Source organism: Carettochelys insculpta, chromosome 2, assembly GCF_033958435.1.
Source record: "Carettochelys insculpta isolate YL-2023 chromosome 2, ASM3395843v1, whole genome shotgun sequence".
Taxonomy (NCBI): Eukaryota; Metazoa; Chordata; order Testudines; family Carettochelyidae; genus Carettochelys; species Carettochelys insculpta.
In genome coordinates this window covers 13,057,491-13,078,246 of record NC_134138.1, presented here as the reverse complement: position 1 = coordinate 13,078,246, position 20,756 = coordinate 13,057,491, and the positions used below count along the sequence as shown (strand labels likewise).

Here is a 20,756-nt window from a genome sequence, read left to right as displayed (position 1 = left end):
GAAGGAGGAATTATACCTGTATTATCTCTGCCACACACACACACACACACAAATCAACTACATCAGAAGCATTCTGGAATAAAAACAATAAATGCAGTGAGACATCAATGGAGATGTTAAGTGTTAACTTTCTGATTGGGACCACCACTGTCAGAATCAAAAGAATAAAAAATTAATTACCTAAAGAATAATTTAAAGCCTCATGAGTCCCTGAACATTCCATATACTACAATGAATTGATAATTGCTTTTCTCGGCAGTCTTTATGTAAGTAGGAGACAAATATTTCTTGCATAGACCAAAAACCTTGTGTCACAGAGACCTAAATGAGCTTCCCATCCTCCATCTGATGCATCCAGGACTAGGGTGAGTGTCTGTTGTGGCAGGGCAAAAGGAACTCCAATGCAAACAGATGAGGGAACTAGCCTGAGCCCAAACAGCAGAAGATCTAATTATGTATTTCACCCATGATGTCCATGATGCAGGCCAGTAAATACAACAGAAGTAGGCAACCCAGGATTGATTCACCATGCACATGAGGAATTTTTGGCATATTTTATGAAGAAAGATGCTGTTTCAAACAGTAATGACAGGATGTGATTCTGAATCTACAGCAGGGATCAGCAACCTCTCCAAGGCAGAGTATCAAAATCTGGCCTTTTGACCTCTATGTATGGCCGCAGTGCCAACAATACTTTTTAAAGTCACTAATTAAGATGCAGAGCTTTACTGTTTAAGTGGTGGTTGGTAATGTTAACTGGTCTTCTGCTAGTCCACAGGCATCATGAGTTTGCGCAAGCTCCCAGCTGCTTGGGGGAAAAGCAGTAGGGCTGAGCTCCCACCTCACATGATGAAGAAAATCAGCTCGCATGCCACTCTTGGCACCCATGCCAGGGGTTGCTGACCTCTGACCTAGAGTAATGCCACACTTTGCTTGGAGTCGCAGTCTTAGCAAGAAAGCCCTTACCTCTGGAGTCCAGGACAGCCCCAATACATTCTACTTTTAGCCTGTAAGTCAGGGTAGATTTCTCTACCTGATTAGGAGCCACACTGCATTGAAGGTAGACAGCGTAGTGCTAACACAATACCTGAGACCTGGAACAGCCTTTATTAACCAGTCATCTAGCTAAGGGAATATGCAGACTCCCAAATTTCAAAGAAATGCTAAAATCACAGCCATGCACTTCATGAACGTGTGAGGAGCTGCTAACACACCAAAGGGCGGCACTGTCAATTAATAATAGGATTGATTCACCACGAACCTGAGGAATGGGTTTTTGTTACTCAGATGCATCTGCTGAAGTGGGTCTCTGCCCATGAAAGCTTACACTCCAAAATATCTGTTTGTCTATAAAATGCCACTAGCCTTCCCATTATTTTTGCAGATACAGACTAATACAACTACCTCTCTGATAAGTTATGCTTCGAAACGCCAGTTATTTATAATAAAGGTAGAAGGCCACAACCAAAACGGGAACCCACTGCGCTAGATGCTACACACAAACATGGCCCCTTGTTCTGGAAGACTTACTTGATAAATCTTGTCTGCAATTAGTAAGCATAACAAACAAAAGGATAGATATGTGATCGTAACAGTAGTAAAAGGGGTAACGAAAACAGCTATCTAGTTTATAAAGTTCGCGTGCTTTCATTCTGTATTTAACAATTTTCTTTTAAAAACAGTCTCAGGCTGCAGCTACACTATGAGCTAAAATCGATGCTTAATGCTGGGTTTTATCAATTCGATTTTGAGCATCCTCACATACTCCCCACAAAATTAACTTACTGCTGCTACACACAACTTAAATTGAGTGCTGTAGCGGTATATTGTGTGAACCTCTCTCAGTTCCCTGAGCCCCATAGCATTCTGGCTATTTTCACTGGTGCAGCACGGGAAAAGAATTCCCTGCAAGTAGATGTGGGTATCTGACAACATCTTCCCACATTTCTTTCCCCTCTTTCCCCTACCATGTTAAACAAACATCCCTTTTTCCAGACGCAGTCTGGCTTGCCTTTATGAAAGATGTGCCTTTTACAATTGAGGGGAGTGGAGGAGTAGTAAAGCACTTAGGAATGGTTATAAGAAAGATTTTGGGTTTCCCAATGAACAGGTTTTTGAAAACAGGATGCAAAAGCACTGGATCTTTGCAGGCTTGGATCTGGATTTAGACCTCCTGGGAAAGACGGCCCTCAGAACAAGAATTTGCTTAAGTAGACATGGGTGCTACACTGAAACTGCCATGAATCATGGAAACAGTTACAGCTCAGAGTGCCTAAAAGACCTCAGACTACAGCCAGGTTTGGACCTGCCAAAAAAGACTCTCAGAACAACAATATTCCTCGCTGCAAGACTTACTTTGAGACCTGTGGTAACTGTATAACTATATTACCTTCATTGACATAGTTACGGTTTGGGGTGCCTAAAAGAGCCCCAGCTACAGCCAGCACCCAAAAATCATGACTGCTGAGGGTGATTTCCTCCAGGAGACTCAAACACCCCCTACTACAGGCAACCCTGAAAACTGTGACCACCAAGGGAGACCTCCCCAGGGCTCTTAAAAGTCCTCCCAGCTACAGCCATCACCTGAAAATCGTGACCACTGAGGGAAACTTCCACCGAGAAGCTGAAAAGCCCCCCGTTACAGCGAGCCCTGAAAATCGTGACCGCCAAGAGGGACTTCCCCGAGCAGCTAAAAAAACCCCACCTATAGCCAGCCACCTGTTCTTTGGCTAAAGCCCATTCAAAAATTTCATCTGAGAGTGCAGCCACTCTGGTGACAAAGTATTTTCTTCTGTTGACCAAAAATCATGACTGACCAGGGACACTTCCCCTGGCTGGCTACACAACTCGCACTGTGTGCGAGCTGCCTGGCACCTCACACAGCACATCCTTCTATCGGTTCAGGGTCAAGCCACATGATGCAGCTGGGCATGGGAAACTTCCAAACTGTGTGGTGCCTCCAGAGGGAGGAAAGGGAGGGGATGGGGGTCAGGACAAAATGTAAGTGAGTGAGAAGAAGTTTCTCATCCAAGCACAATCCCCACCCACAGCCTACCTGCCACATGGTGTGGGGGGGGGGGCTGGGGGGAGCTGCTGTCACCAGGCAGCACAGAACAAAAGGCACCTAGCAGAGGTAGACACAGAACAGACCCAACAGCTATGTTGATAGCAAACAAAAACCAAGACCATTTTTCAGCCTCTCATGACCCTATGAGAGGCCCCAGGGGCTTCCAGGCCCCAAATTGAAACAGTCTTCCTGCTGCCTAACTCCTGCATACCTGAGAGCAGCGGAAATGGAAGAGACCAGACCCGAGGCCTGTGGGGCATTGTGGGGCACATATGGGATATGTCTGGAGGCTAATGAATTTGATTTAAAGACCTGGTGCTTCCTCACTACCCTTCATTTGGAATTTTAAATTCGAACTGAATGCTACACCCGTCAGGTTACTATGATGACATATCAATAGTATGTCAATTTTAGAGCTCCATAAAGTGAGCTAGTGGAATTTACAGTGAAGATGGGCACTTGGAAAAATCAGGCTAAAATGACTTAAAATCAATATCTCGTAGTGTAGATACAGCCTCTGTTTTCTCTCTACTGGTTACACTACTACTCTTTCCTTGGTACCTAGAGTCCTGCCTACTGAAATGCCTAAAAAAGGTAACATTTAGTAACATTTATACCATTTGAAAGGAGTTTCGCATACATCTTCACCTTGCTCTGTCTTTCCCCAAAGTTCCTTTAGAAAATGAGATCTATTCAATCCCCAAATTACTGACTTGTCAAAATATTCTTGGTACTAAATTAACACCTAGGAAGCTCCACAATGATACTCCACAGTGAGCTGGAGGCTACTTTGAGCATTATTCACAGTAGTATCTACTGTATATTTTTGGTGGACGCTTGCTACACTCTCTAAGTTTGTTGGGAAAAAAAAGATCTTCCTTTGCCTTCTTTTCCATTATTGCTATCCAGTGTTCCCTGTAAGCTAAGCACTTGGGTGGCCACCCAGCAGAGATTCACATTCCACGCAGCTGATTAGCAGAGTGCCCACAGCCACCCACAATGGAAAGCACATAGTTTTAATTGGTCGTGCACATCTGTGTATGCCTTGGTGCACATAAAAAAAATGTATTCACCCATAGAAGGAAAAAAATTAGAGGGAATTCTGTTACTCTCCTATAGAATCCAGCCTGGCCAGAGCAGTCCCCAATTGCAGCAGGGTGGAGACACTTCAACTCAGTCACTCCCTTCTCCCTTCCCCATTTAACCAGTTAACTAAACAGGATTTTACATCCTAGCTCCAAACCGCTATATTCTGTTTCTATGAAAATTAGATGGAAAATTACTTAATAAGACGACTTTGAGTAATGTACATAGTATGGCTAAGAGGACTGAAGCAGCTTAACAGAGAGTTAGGCAACCTACTGAAAGGTGAAAGGCGTTAGATGTGTAATGCTCTTAGAATGACTAAAAATCACAATTTAAAATCTCTTTCCTTGGATCTATGGTTATTTTTTTAACTTTGAATTATATCAGGATCTTCTGAAAATCAAAGACAAGGGAAAATTCTGCACCATTCAAAGATTCCTGTTTGGCCCAACCACCCTAAAGGAACAGATATTATGCTTCCATACTTTTAACTCAGAAGTCCAAATGTAGCAGGTTTCACATTACTCTTGACAGCAAATTACTGAAGCTGACAAAATGTGATGGCTATCCAGCCTAATTTGCAATGCAATAAGACAAGTTTTAAATATTAAATACCAGCATTTGCAATTGACCATTATACACCGTCTTACCTTACAATAGGCAGTTTGGTGAATGGCACAGGGGGTAACCTCAAACCTTCTGGAACTGTGATGAACTCCATCGTACCAGGACATTTTGATGTGTAGTTTTCTAAGCTTTGGGTAACATCTTTCTTCTCTAAAGGAAAATAAGATTTGAATTGCAACACCAAGGCAAACAGGCTAAGTTAATAATGAAGTTGCCATAACATACATCTTACTTGCTTTGGTATTTATGTCAGACACATGAGCATACTCTAGTGCAATTTTTATTTAATATCCTTTGCTCTTCTACAGCCCACGTACAGCGGCTTCATTGAATAAGCTAAGAGATGCGATACATTAATACAACTGAAATTACATTCCAAGTAAATCCTACTTCTACAACAGTTTACAAAGTATATGAAAATGCACTTTTTCTCCCTAAATGTACCTGGGAATATGAATAGGAAGACGAAAGCTTACAGAAAAGAAACTACTATTAGATTTTGCTTAGCTCTCAAACAACGTACAACCTTCATCTGAGAAACAATATAGAAATCTGAAAAAACTTATTCACTGCAGAAACAGTTTCTATATTTATATTATTTGCAAAACAATGGGATTTTTACCTCACCATATATTTGTCCCTCTGGCTTCCTCCATAGCTAAATAATCCTTTATTAAATTCCACAGAAACTTTTTGTGATATCAAGCAAACAGGAACCCAACTCAGAAATGGAGTAAACTACATGAGTAGATACTTTACATAAACATATTAAATTTCCTTTAACACGTATCTAAACTAATTAATAAGAGAAATATACAAGATATATTGAAATCAGTTCTGATATTTTCTTGTTTTCTTCAGAAAATTAACTGCTTATTAAACAATAGACCACAGAAAAAAATTTTTTTTTTATTTTTGTGAAGCCTAACACCTAAAAAAGGTAACATTTTGTAATATTTATACTACTTGAAAGGAGTTTTGCATACACCTTCACCTTGCTATGTCTTTCCCCAGAGTTCCTTTAGAAAATGAGAACTATTCAATCCCCAAATTTCTGACCCGTCAAAGTATTCTTAGTATTGTAGTAACACCTAGGAAATGTCAACTAGGAGTGAAGGCCCCACTGTGCCATGCACTGAAGAGTGCCCACTCTATCTTAAGAAGTTTAGAATTATGTTACAACACACTTGCTAACTGAATAAAATTATCCTGAAATCAGTACAACTTGTTTTCCCATTTGTTTTGGTATTGGTGAGCCAGGCAGAAACTTTGTGGGGCAGGCCAAGGGATGTTTCTCCTAATAGTTAAATTACAGTTTCTTGCCTTAACACTGGGTTGAGGAACCTCCAGCACACCAGCCATATACAAAGAGGAAGCCGTGCTAGTCTATACACTATCAAAACAAAAAGCAGCCAAGTAGCACTTCAAAGACTAATAAACCATTTTGCTAGTCTCTAAAGTGTTACTTGACTGCTTTTTGTTTTGACAGCCATATACAGTTCATCAGGGTTAGCCAGTTGCAAGCTGCCTCATGGCTTGTTTCCCCAACTCACAGTTCCCAGTGGCTGCAGTTCACCATTCCCAGACAATGGGAAGTGACACACACCTGGCAGGAGGGCCAAGGGTTTCAGAGTACAGGAGGGGGCCCTGAGTTCGCACTCAGAGGTTCAGAGTGCAGACAGATGTAAGGTGCAGGGTCTGAGAGTCAGTTTTGGTGCAGGAGGGGACTCATCACTGGGACAGAAGGTTGGGAGGTAGACTATGGGAGGGGACTGATGACTGGGGCTCAGGGCAGTGTGAAAGCAGCTCCCAGAAGTGGCCAATATGTACCTGTGGCACCTAGGCACAAGGGCAGCAAGGGGGTTCCACATGCTGCCCTCATACACAGGCATTACCCTGAACTTCCCATTGGCCATGATTCCTGACCAACGGAAGCTGCAGACCTGTTGCTCAGGGTGAGGGCAATCCACACAGCCTCCCTGTTCAACCCTGAGCCTCAGGGCTATCCCAGCTGCTTCCAGGAACCACAGAGAACTTGCCTTATCCCTGGCTGTACCATTTATCAGACTGTTAAAGGCCTTGGCAGCAGCGCTTACCGAGGCTGCCAGACTCATCTTTCAACTGGATATTCCAGTCCAACACCTGGCAACTCTAACAGTACTCTAGCAAACAAACATTTAAGCTAGAATTTTCATTTTATATAGTTACATTTTGATATATAGAACAGTCTGGAATGTTGCAGAATGAAGAACAAATTAGGGATGTTATGTAATAACCAGTAAGCCTCACTCTAAGTGGGTGAAGTACCAGTTTCAGGTTGCTCCAGTCCCATGGGGCTGCCGGAGGCAGGGACATGTCAGCCAGGCCAGACCAACTCCTTCCCTGGCACACTGTGAGTAAAGGTGCTCCAGCCCAGACAGAGCAGCCCGTCCACAGCCTCTCCAGGCACCTCCCACCAGTTTAATCAGTTCACCGGTTATACATAGCCTCCAACTGGTTGACTAATTAATTGAAATTTTACATGCCCAGAATGAACAGCCTACAGCAGGACTCTGCTTATACTGAGATGCAATATCTTTTGCTTCGCTTATGTAGTCCCCTGGTTCCCCTCTCAGCCAGAGGTTCTGACAGAGAAACTATAAGTGGAAGTGGAAGGCTTTGTGACACTGAAGGCATGATTGGATTGGATCACAGACTGCAAAAGGAGACCTAAAAGCACAGAGTTCCATTATCAAAACAAAAAAGCAGTCCAGAAGCACTTTAAACAGAATAATTTATGAGGCGATGAACTTTCGTGGGACAGACCCACTTCTTCAACTCATAGCCATACCAGAACAGACTCAATAGTTAAGGCACAGAGAACCAAAAACAGTAATCAAGGTTGACAAACCAGAAAAATATTCCCAAGGTGAGCAAATCAGAGAGCAGAGGGGCAGAAGGGGGGGAGTCAAGATCCTACTGCCTCTACTCAGAGTGCAACCGACAATCCTTCAACTTTAAATGCCCCAGAGCTCTGAATAAATAGTCTCAGTGGCACTTCTGCCCAGCAGTCCAAGTCTCCATATCTCAGTGCACTCAGTAGCACAGGTAAGTTCTTTTTGATCTTTGTCCCACAAAATATCCTATGAAAACAATCCTGAGGCTGGTGATAATAGAGAGGAAGGTGGAGCCTCCGGGGTGAATGATCAAGGTGACTACTGGGAAGTGTCTCTTGAAAAAACAGATCTGGAAATTGTGACAGAGTAGTCACAGGAAATCCAAGCATCAGACAACAAGTCTGACCAGACTTGCCTAAAGGAGAAGGGCTACGTTAAGAATAGTATAGCTATAAGCAGAAAATGTGAAGAGGTTATGAGATCTGAGCCTGGAGTCTTTTAGATCCTAGAAGCTTCCCACAAAGGTAAATCACAAGGCGCTTTGAAAGAGAGATTCCTCAGAGAAACTGGGGGACACCCAAAGCCATCTCAGTAACTCAAGAAGAGTTCATGCCAAGAAGTGACATTTATTATCCAAGATGGTCCTGGATGCAACCCCATGCTTTGGGTATCCCTAAGCCTCTATCAGAAGCTGGGAATGGACAACAGGAGACGTATCATTTAAATAAAGGGATGGCTCACTCAAAGTGCCCTGTTCCGTTCATTCTCTCTAAAGCATCTGGCCCCAGCCACTGTCACAAAACTGAATAGTTGGCCCAACTGGACCACTGAGCAGACTAACGTGTCTGTACTCTTATAAAAGCAAATATGGCTTCTTCACTTTTTGAAACCATGCTGCTGCTCTTTTAAAAGAAGTTTTATCGTATTTAATGTGCATTTTAATGAAAGTTTACCAAGTCTCTCAAGTTTTCATTTTTGCCCCTAAACAGCATTAGCATTTTAGTGACTTAAACATGGTTTTAAACACCATAAACTCAAGAGTAGAAGACTGAAGTGCACACTTAATCCTCCCACTCTAGTATTTTAGGTTTAAATTCTTAATGTTAGCAGAGAAACCCAACTAGCTAATTTTTTCCACAAATAAGCCCCTTCGCTTCATGTTAGAGCTGCAAAGTTATTTCTACTGTGCAGAATTATAATACTAATTTGTATATGAATTAATTATGCAGCCCAGCCAACATAAGACTATCTGTTAAAATAAATCTAACTAGGAAAAATATTTCTCTGCTACAAAACTGAAGCCTTGGAATCAAAATTATTCAGTAAATTCAAAATAATACGTGATAAAGCAATTTAAAATATGTACTGGGAGAAGACACTGTCAAACAAGAACTCTTCATTCTTTCTCCCTAATCACATTAGAACAAGAACCGGTATAAAATTCTAAAATACAGTAGACCCTAACTTATGTGTAGACAACTGGAAAGTGGATCAGAAATGTAAATAAGCCAATCAGAAAGGCAAAGACGACATGAATTTAAATCTCTCTCACCTCATTTGCGTAGTCACAAGGGATCTCGATTCTAGAAGAGCTGATTTCAAAAGCTAAAATAGCCATGTAGACAGGGTTCATTTGAAAGAAAATCCTGCTTTTGAAAATACACTTCTTTCTAATTTTTTCCTGGAAGAAATGTGCTTTCAAAAGCAGGGATTCCTTTCAAATGGACCCTGTCTACACAGTTGTTTTGGCTTTCGAAATCAGCTCTTCCAGAATTGACATCCCACGTGACTATGCAAATGAGGTTTGAGACATTTAAATCTGTATCTTATTTGAATTTCTGATTGGCCACATTTGCATGTCCCTCCTGAAAGGGAAGGGCAGTGCAGCCACAGCCTGGGCATGCAACATTTACTGTGTTAGTCACATTAGGTTCTTGCCATATCTTAGGAGAAAGCATGATGAAAAACAAACAATTCACAAAAATAAGCACATTTATTACTAAAAGGAGAAAAACCAAAAATATCACAAATAGTGAACAGTTATATTAGCCAGAATCTCTGCCTCCGTGGATAAATCTCAATAGAAATTACACATTGGAAAGTGGGTTCGCACTGGTGGGAACATACTTCTCTGCATAAGTTAAGACTCAAGTATACCATTCCTATGATTTATAAAAGGTAACAGCTAAGTGCTAACTAAATTCTATAAAAATGAAAAATATTTAATCCAATTCCTGAAAAGAAACCATTCAAAGGTTACTCAAATTAAAAAAGCAATGCTTCTTACAAAACCAAACTACTCAGTTCAAGGAATGCTATTGAAACAGGCCAATTAGTGACTATTTAGAATTAAATTCAAATTATTCCTTCTAGTTCTCCATTTACCAAAGCTAGCTTACGTCTCTTCTCCAGAAATTGTCTGAACAATTTTATATTAATAGCATTTCAATATACCATCATACTTTCACCATACGTTAAATATAATCACTCAAACACTTGGGCTGCACCACTGCTTCTCAACGCTGTACTATGGCTGTTGGCTCTTTTTTTTCTTGCTCAGATGATTAAGAGAAAAGATGAACAGATTGAGAGGAACGTCTCTCTAATCAGAGATTTATACTCTTGTTCCACAGCTTTTCAGGATGTTGAAAGGAGCTACATATAAAATCCTTAAGCTTGGCTCAACACATTCACTTCATGCATATACAATCTGTTAAGCTATACAAAGCAGGTTTGTAAATCCTGTTCAGATTCATGGTCATTCTGTTTCTATCTTCATAGAAGGAAATTCTCAGAACGTCTTTAGAATCTTAACTTTCTTTTCATTTAACTCATTGTGATGACACTTCAGTTCCATCAGGGCTTAACAGGAGTTAAATTTCTGCCCAAGCATTCCTAGTTTCTATCTAAAAAACACTCAGCTTTAAAACCAGCCATTTCAAACAAAAATGATTCTTAGAGTCCTGTGACATAGTCATTACCCTTCTGTTAGAGCTCTACCATTAGGCCATCAAAACTCATTGGGTGCATTATAGTCTTACTGTCCTCCTCAATGAGCTCTCCAAGGTGCTGCTTCCATTCCAGAAGACAGTCCTGAGATCAACAAGAACTCTTGTGGCACCTTATAGACTAACAGTCCTGAGATGTTCCCGCCGGAGAACATCTGCAACACTGAGCTGGCTCTCGTGATGCAGCCCTTCATATAGAGCCTTCCTGGTGCCTGAGTGGCAACTTCCTTCAGCTGACTTTCTAGCCTCCCTTGAAGGGCTCCTCTATGATTCCCAGGACAGGGTGTGGCAAGGCCACGAGCCTCTGAGCAGGGGGCTTTGGGCCTAGCCTGCCCTGTCACACCCCATTTCACAGAATCACAGGGCTGGAAGGGACCTCAGGAGGTCATCTAGTCCAGCCCCCTGCTTCAAGCAGGATCAACCCCTGCTAAGTCATCCCAGCCAGGACCTTGTCCAGCCGGGACTTAAAAACCTCAAGGGTTGGAGAATCCACCACCTCTCCAGGCAACGCATTCCAATGCTTCACCACCCGCCTGGTGAAGAAGTTTTTCCTCATATCTAACCTACACCTTTCCCTCTTCAACTTCTGACCATTATTCCTTGTTCTGTCATCTGACACCACTAAGAACAGTTTCTCGCCCTCCTTTTTAGAGCTCCCCTTCAGGAAGTTGAAGGCTGCTATTAAATCACCCCTAAGTCTTCTCTGCTGTAAACTAAACAAGCCCAAATCCCTCAGCCTATCCTCATAGGACTTGTGCTCCAGACCCTTAATCATTTTTGTTGCCCTTCGCTGAACCTGCTCTAGCAAATCCACATCCTTTTTATACTGGGGGGCCCAAAACTGGACACAATATTCCAGATGTCCCAGAACATTTCTCCAAAGTTCAGTCTGTTATATGCCTTGACAGGAACCAGGATCAAATCTTTCATGAAACACTCCTACTCAGCAAGGTATCTCCTTGATGAATGGATACAGAGTGTCCTTCTCCACTCTCTATAATACTGTAAATGCTCTGGTATCCAGAATGCCTGGGAAATGGGGTACCCATTAATCCAATATTCTAGTTCACAAAATTATGCTTTACCAATTGAATACCAATTTTCAAAGAATTAGAATACAATAAAATGAATAAAGTCTAAAGTAGTATACAGGTACTCACCAATCCAACAGTAGTACTGCACTGGAGTGTGTTGGTTTCTTGATGCACTTAGGTGTACACATTTCCAGTTTTGCTATACAATAGGTTATCTTATCACACGATATATCATTATGGGCAGTACATAGTGTATACCCAGATCATTAAAAATACCCTTAACAGTAAAACTATACTAAGCATATTGTAATTTTTTGATGATTCAGAAGGCATTGCAGGATCTTGTAGTGCATTAGGGTCATAATTATCAGTCAATTATTGGTATGGATATAAAAAAGTGTAGGAGATTGGGCTGAATCTGTAATGACCAAGAACACACCCTGGAAACTGCTTTTTTAATAAATCCCTGATTTCAGCTTGTCTGTCTTCTGCCTCTTCTGAATACAAGGAGAGTGCAGAATGTGCAACTGTTTAATGTGCTGGACAGTGTACTAGTCATTATTAGATTGAAGATTTGTATAGGGAGAGATGAGAAATGCTGGTTAGTTGAGTTTTCTGGTTAATTGCCAGAAATCGGAACTTGTAATGTATATTGAATCAGTCTTTTATCTTGATTCAGAGCGAACACGTGTCTCTCACAATGTTCCTTTTTACCTCAAAGTGATTTTAATAGTCTGAAGTTGTCAGAAAGATTTAAATTAGATCTCAGACTTTTTGCTGGTGACTGTGAAATGCTGAAGTTAAGGGAATGCTGCGTTGCTGCCAACCCTCCATGACTCGGAAAGCCAAATATATGAAATATCTGAAGTATGGAGAATTGATGAATTTTGTGAATTATATCACCAAATAAAACAAAAAATACAACTATCTGGTACCATAATTATCCAAGGATACAGATATACCTCTTCAACTGGAGAACGGGTATATTTTTGGCTGACATTAAGAAGGGAATTGTTAACAATCCAGGAAGTGAAATCATACCTTGATCAGAAAGAAAATCCAGCATGGTTTGGAGAAGGAAGGACAAGTGTCGGACAGAAAGAGCAGGGTTTCCCATTCTTCTTGAAGCATACACTAATTCATGAAGCAAACGCATTTGCACCGCAGCCCACCCTTTATGAGTTCCTATAAAATAACAGGAAATCATTTGTGTTACATTTTTCATAAAACCTCGAAGTATTTAAAATTAGGATTACATTTGGCTCTTTTTCCATATCCTTTATAAGCAATGTGTGTATATTTACATAAAAGCTGCAGATTAAAAAATGCCCCAGAATCGATGGTGATAAAAGCAGAAACAAAATGGTGAGGGTCTGTTTTTGTTTCTTTGTTTGTACTAGAACGAACCTGCCTGTGAAACATTTAACACATAAAAATTTTGTTTCATTCCCTCTTCCAAATTGCAAATATAAATTTACTGTGCAGTGGAAGAGGAAATTTCTAATCTCGTGTTAACTGGAAGTTCTTCAAGATGTGTGGTCCCTAGTCATATTCCACTGTGGACATGCACATTTGTTCATGTGCCCAGAGTTGGAGAATTCTTGCAAGTGGTGACCACTGATCCATACATCAGTTATTGCCTTCCTTTTGTTTCCAACTGAAGACATAAGGAGCAGAGCAAACTAAAGGAATCTCCAGTTCCTTCTCTATCAAAAATCTAATGGAGCTCCAAAGCAGAGGGAAAGGACTGTGGAAAGCGGAACACAGACAGTTACCCAGATATCTCAAAGACTCTTCCGTTACCAAAAGGTAAATAAACTTCTTCATCTTATGCAACTGTTGGTCCACGTGTGTATTCCAAAATGCATGAATTGCATGCACTACTCTAGTCTAGTAGAACGAAGGTGTGAGGATGCAGACTGAGCTCTCTATTCCAAAGGATGTGTCAGTGCAAGAGTTCTACACTACAGCAAACCATTTCATAAACAACGGATAGAACTTCACATTTCCAGGGTAAGTATGCTATAGTACTTCTGGAAGTGACATCGCTGAAGTTGCTTGTCCTTATATGAAATGAGCCCCCGCCCAAGGAAGGAGAGGAAGGTGCAGTAACTGGGTGGCAAAGCAGGATACAATCTGGTGTCCATTTAGAGATCCCCTCCAAGGATATATGTTCCTCACACTCATTCTACTACAGAAAAAAAAAATCTAGCTACTTTTCTGATTGGTTTTGTCCTTGGAAGGTTGAAGGCAGGAATGGAACACAAACTGAGGGAATTAAATCTCCCCTCCCCCTACCTCAATGCAGTTTTGAGGAAAAAACCACAGATAAGTGGATTGGTTGATTTAATGAATCTCCAAACCTACTTTTGAGGAGGGGCTCAGATGTAGCCAAAAACAGATTTGAAGGGAGGAATAACTCAGTGGTTTGAGCAATGGCCTGCTAAACCCAGGACTGTAAACTCAATCCTTGAGGGGGCCGTTTAGGGATCTGGGGCAAATGGGGTGGGGGGGTATGGTGCTTGGTCCTGCCAACAGGGCAGGGGATTGGACTCGACCTCCCGAGGTCCCTCCCAGCTCTATGAGATGTGTGTATCTCCATATATCCTCATGAAACACAGAGTATCCCAGATCTGTCATTGAGGTGACAGCTTACCTACCCTCCTGGCTCAGGTGATGCCCCACAGGGATTTCAACTTTAACTGAAAAAGGAGATATGAAACATACAATAAATGGTTCAAAGGGCAGCTTAATGAATGACCGAAGTAAAAGTTTCAAGTCCCAGGGAAGAGTTGATTTCCTTATGGGTGGGAAGGTTCTGATGAGGCCCCTCAAATATCCATTAATCAACACTTGACTGAAAAATAACCATCTGATGGTAAATAGCAAACAATAGCTGCTAGGTAGACTTGTATAGAACTGTGGGAAAGCACAGACATTGAGAGGCAAAAGCTAGACTAAAGTAAGGGGAATATCTGCTGACTTGGGAGATGTGTTATTACTGTGCACAGATGGAAAAAGGCTTCCACTAGGTTAAATAGCAGAGAGAAAGCCATGTTAATCAAAACAAAATAAAAAAAAAAAAAATCAGTCAAGTAGCACTTTAAAGACTAAACAAAATAATTTATTAGGTGAGCTTTCATGGGACAGGCCCACTTCTTCAGACCATAGCCATACCAGAACAGACTCAATATTTAAGGCATAGAGAACCAAAAATAGTAATCGAGGTTGACAAATCAGAAAAAAAAGTTATCAAGGTGAGCAAATGAGAGAGCATCCCGGTTCAAACCAAGTGTTAAATTCGACACATTAACAGGTGGTTTGAACCAGGATGCGAATTTTCTGGCTCATTATAGGGGCTCTTTTGCAAGCTTGGCTTAATCTAATTCTTGACTCCCCGCCTCTCTACACTCTCATTTGCTCACCTTGATAACTTTTTTTCTGATTTGTCAACCTCGATTACTATTTTTGGTTCTCTACGCTTTAAATATTGAGTCTGTTCTAGTATGGCTATGGTCTGAAGAAGTGGGCCTGTCCCATGAAAGCTCACCTAATAAATTATTTTTGTTAGTCTTTAAAGTGCTACTTGACTGCTTTTTTGTTTTGATAGGTTAAATAGCGTTATTTTTCTGCTATTCAGGGTGTTTTGTACGGCTCCAAAGCAGGAATGTTCCAGTGCTGATATCCTTTTGTAGTAGGCATCCTTCAGTCTGCATAGGCTATGGATCGCGCCCTTTAAAGTTTCAATTTAAGACTTCATTTACAGCGTCTATTGTGACTATAAAGACCCACACGAGAGTGACAGTCCTTGCTGCATCTCTTGCAGATGTAGTGGGTGTCTGGCAAGTCCTTATTGTGCTTTCTGTGTGCTCGCTTCTCCTCTGCTAGCTGTCTGATCTTCAACTCGCCCTTCTGAAGGCCCTTGTGTAACCCCTGCCTCCATCTGCCGCAGTCGTCTGCTAGTTCTTCCCAGCTCGATGTCTACCTGTCCGAGGTCTCTCATACAGACATCTTTGTAACGCAACTGGGGGCGTCCGGGGGGTCTTTTGCCAGAGGCTCTCTCACCATACATGATGTCTTTTGGAATCCTTCCATCGTTCATCCTGTGGACGGGGCCAAGCCAGCGGAGCCGACGCTGCCTGAGGAGGGTGCGCATGGTTGGGATTCCAGCTTGCTCAAGGACGGCTGTGTTGGTAACTCTGTCCTTCCATGATATTCCAAGGATGTGCCTGAGGCAGTGCAAGTGGAAGACGTTCAGCCTCTTTTCCTGGCGGGCATACAGGGTCCAAGTCTCGCTGCCATAAAGGAGGGTGCTGAGGATGCAGGCTCTGTAGACTTGCATTTTGGTGTGAGTGTACAGCTTGTTGTTATTCCACACTCTCTTGCCGAGTCTGGACAGAGTTGTGGCCGCTTTTCCGATCCTCCTATTTAGCTCAGTGTCCAACGACAGGGTGTCAGTGATGGTGGACCCAAGGTAAACGAACTCGTGGACAACCTCTAACGTATAGTTGTCAATGCTGATTGATGAGGATTCAGCAACATCTTGCGACTGCAACAACTACCGTGCAATCTCCCTCCTAAGCGTCATTGGTAAACTGTTCGCGCACGTCATCCTTGGCAGACTCCAGAAGATTGCTGAGAGGGTGTACCCCGAATCGCAGTGCAGATTCCGTGCAGAGAGGTCTACCGTTGACATGGCCTTCTCTCTAAGGCAGCTGCAGGAGAAGTGCAGGGAGCAGAGAAAGCCACTCTACATAGCCTTCATTGACTTGACCAAGACTTTTGACTTGGTCAGCAGGGATGGTCTGTTCAAACTGCTCCACAAGATAGGCTGTCCTCCACGGTTACTCAAGATGATCCAGTCGTTCCACGAAGACATGAGAGGAACCATCCAATATGACGGCGCATTATCGGATGCTTTCAGAATCAGGAGCGGCGTCAAACAAGGATGAGTGCTTGCTCCGACATTGTTCGGGATCTTCTTCGCACTCCTCCTGAAGCATGCCTTTGGATCTTCAACAGAGGGCATCTTGCTGCACACAAGATCTGATGGGAAACTGTTTAACCTTGCGAGGCTGAGAGCTAAGACTAAGGTGTGAGAAGTCCTCATCAGAGACATGCTGTTCGCAGACGATGCTGCTGTAGTGTCTCACACAGAAGACCAGCTTCAAAAACTGCTGGATCGGTTCTCCAAAGCAGTGCTGATATCCACCCAAAAACAAATCAGGAGATGAAGCACTTCAAGCGGATAAGCTGATACTGACCTCCTAGGTCAAGGATAAGGAAAGGACTGGATGCTGATCAAAGAACAGCTTAACATTTGTAAGAAATTCAAGAACCAAAAAATGTCTTGACCACCTAAGGACAATGAGAATGACTCATGCGTTGTCCTGACAAATTTTCCAAAAGACGAAATAGGAGCAGTAAAGAAGGAAAGGCACAACTCAACTGATCTCTCCAGAAGAGAAGGAACATCACATTGACACACACTATAGTCCTAGAGTTCCTATGGAACAATATAGGTACCATTTTTCATGTTCATTTGAGAGCTGAACAGATTCCTACTGGAGAGTTGCCTCTTTGACCAAAGATTATGTTCTCTACTGAATTGTGCAATTTCCGCTCATGATCAATGGTGACATGCCTGCTATCTGAAAGTGACCTGCTGACCAAGTGATTTGATTGTTGAGTAACAAGTGCCTTATGCAATGGCTTCTGCACATGAAGAATGGATGATGTAAAGGAAAGCTGTCATATTGTCTGATATTACGAGGGCATGGCTGGTTTGAAAAAATTGCAGAAAACTCTAGGAAGTTTCTTGGGATGCCTGAAGTTCCAGTAATTTGATGTGAATCTGTCCTCCTGGGGAGTTAAAGTGCCCTATACCATATGGCCATCCATGTGGGAGTCACTCATGATCATCTTGTCTGGAAAGGAGGGTAGGAAGGGGTCATCTACACATACCCAGCTTTGGTCTCCATTATATTAGAGAAGATGTTACTCTAGAAGGAATTGTTACAATGATATTCATGCTGTGCTTGGTTAGCGAACATACTGAAACCACACAGAAACAATGTAGGTTGAGTCTGGCAAACAGGGTAATGTAAGCTCATGAAGCCATGTGCCTAAAGAGAGGAAAAGACTCATTCTTACTGGAGCTTTCGGGCTGCCAAGTCAACCCATATGATCCTATGCTCTCCCTGGAGCTGCTGCACCTCACAGGAACAGCTAGTCAAAGAATAACTGATATTACACATAGCCATTATTTGTACCTTTCCAAGACAATACAAGCAGCACTGATGGTTGACACTGACCAAAAAGGATCAAAGGCAGGACAGGCAATTTCTGAAGACCAGCATTCTAATCCAAGTTCACTAACAGTAATATAGTAACGGGGAGAAGAGGAGACACCGCAAGAAGGGAGACTAACTAGAAAATTCTTTTAAAAATCCAATAAAAACTTTGCTATGAAGACCTATACACAAAAGGTTCTAAATACAATTTTTTAAATATTTACATATCAAAAATCCAAAGACAGCTCTGGATATCAGCCATTCTGACCCAGGCAGTACAGTGCTAAAATGAGTTTAAAAGACAGTTGATCTGTTCTGCCCTTTATACCCTCAATTGGGAGTACAAAGAGGACAATGTTGAATGCACAGACCAACAGACACTGCATGCAAGAATTATCTGACTCCAGGTGCAGATTACTTGTGCACACCCACAGCAGAATACTTACATGGACAAGTACTGCAAGAAGAAAATCAGAATGCCATACCCCTGTGAAGCAAGAGGCAGAATACTTAAAGGGTTCCAACTCATCAAACAATTACAATGTAATAGTGAACACAAATCTCCACTTGCAGTAAGTGCTCACTTTGATCAGCCATAAATGTTTCTTAATCCTTTTGGAAATTAAATATGTTCACAAACCTTTTCTGGTCCTTAGCACACCATTAACAACTTGTAAATCAAATGGGAAGAGACATTTCTTTTCCATCATCATTTGAAATTGGTACTTTACCCTAATTTCCATTGTTATGTCACAGTTTTATGAGAAATACTTAAGACTGAATAAAAATAAAAATGACAGTATAACTGCAGTTACAGTTACTGTAATACCAATGTGCAGCACTATTCAACTAAGCTGAATTTTGTTTTCAGATTTAGAATGTTTACCTGTTTAATTTTAGCAAAATTCTGATTTGATTCTAGAGCAATCAGAACAATAATCCCAAGTGCCTGCAAAAATATTTTAGACACTTTGACAAAAGAGGACTTATAGCCACTAGTAAAGAGTTGCATATACTTAACATTTTACACTTTGTAACAAACAATGCCTACTGCATGTTAATCAGAAAACAACACCCGAATGAACTGCTCTTCTTCCTATGCTGTCATACAATAGGTACCACACACATGTGCAACTGTAGAAGACCAGAAAACTATTACATGTTATAAAGCATTTAGTAGACAATAAAAGACAGCCAATCAGCTCACTGGATTGTTCTTCCTAAAGAAATGCTCCCACAAACAAAGGTCTACAAAAAAGTATAATAATGGCAAATTTAGTAATTATGTCTTGTCATTTGGCTTATAAAAAAGCTAAGTAACAATCAGCCTATTTTTTAAAATTCCTTCAAAAACAACTTATCTGAAACAGCCAAATGACCTAAGATGAACAGACTAGAGTAAAATTTACAGATAAAAATATTTTGATGAACGATAAAATTACAGCTATGTAATGACGACTGTGTTTGGAAACATTTTATTTTTTATGGCAGCAATAAATGCATATCTGAGCCCATGAAAGTCACAATAGCGAAACAGCAGACAGATACAGTCCAGCCTCATCAGTAGGAGTATTTGTATACACCACTGCAAGATGAGAGCCCAATGAGACCTACAACCACAAACTCTCTCAAAATCATAAAATTCACATTCTTTAATTAATAAATAAATGATCACAAAATAGTCACAAATGTTCATTCCCAACAGTAACTAAATGCACTCATAAAATACGTATGAAATATGTCCGTCACTTTATGAATTACTTATATCTATTTGGATCATACATTCTTCCATGTTTTTACTAATTTACAGACATTTCAGAAACAAAATAATCCCTGCCATAAACAGATACTGAGATACACCAAAACAAATTAACAAAAGTAAAGTCTAGAATTTTTTATGTAGAGAAAAGTAAGCATTAACCCATAAGTAATTTAAGGATCAAGAATAAAACAATTAGATAACGACAGTGTGCATAAAGAGATGTAAATGAATACATATGGCAAATATTAAATAACCAAATTAAATAAAAAATGACTGAATACACTGCAGAATGGCAGCCTACAGGCTCTCTTCTGAAAGAGGCAGAAGTAATTTTTAATCACAGGAGCATTTTTCCACATCAAACCATAACTCACATCCCCAAAATATTATTCTCCCCTCTAACAAAAAAAAAACAAAACAAAAACCACAAAGCTTATTTTGGTCCCACTTTCCACCTACATTTAGCTAAGTAATCAAATACCATATTCTGACCAGAGCCAAACTGCGGGCCTTAAATATAAAAGCCTGATACATGCACACACTAGAGACCCTCCAGTAACACATCTAAGAATAGTATAATTAACTCCAACAAGCCATCAGTAGACCTAAAATCCAGAGTTTTATGAAAATTTATCCCTTATTCCAAATTGACAGAACTGTCCTCAGTGAGATACCACAATGGCTTCACCTTGCCTACCAAGGTGTCTTTAGAACGGTGACACATAGCAACAATTCACCCAGACTCCACTGAAAAGATTGCTCCCATTTACAAATATTGTTTAATCACACTCCAGACTACAATGTTTGTGTTATGGGCATAATTAACATTTTGCATTTTAATAAATAGGAACTTAGTACAACTAGTACATAGCAAATAAAGTGAATTATGTAACCCAAGTGAACTCTGAATTTCAGCCACACATCTTAGTACATTTTAAACTTGAGCAGACACAGTAATCAAGAGTATGCCTCAGCTGCTCCTAAACTAATTAAACTGACCACT

The 20,756-nt window shown here is 41.0% G+C and overlaps 1 protein-coding gene across 2 annotated transcripts in view; it reads right to left on the bottom strand.

Moving 5' to 3' along the window:
* TRAPPC9 (trafficking protein particle complex subunit 9) overlaps positions 1 to 20,756 on the bottom strand; it is a 719,778-nt gene that overhangs the window by 650,805 nt on the left and 48,217 nt on the right. For both annotated transcript variants that reach the window (XM_074986617.1, XM_074986618.1), the window contains 2 exons: positions 12,740 to 12,883; positions 4,804 to 4,930 (listed from right to left, as the gene is read on the bottom strand). In XM_074986617.1, coding sequence (XP_074842718.1) covers positions 4,804 to 4,930; positions 12,740 to 12,883 — 271 coding nt within the window. The remainder of the gene's footprint in view (positions 1 to 4,803; positions 4,931 to 12,739; positions 12,884 to 20,756) is intronic.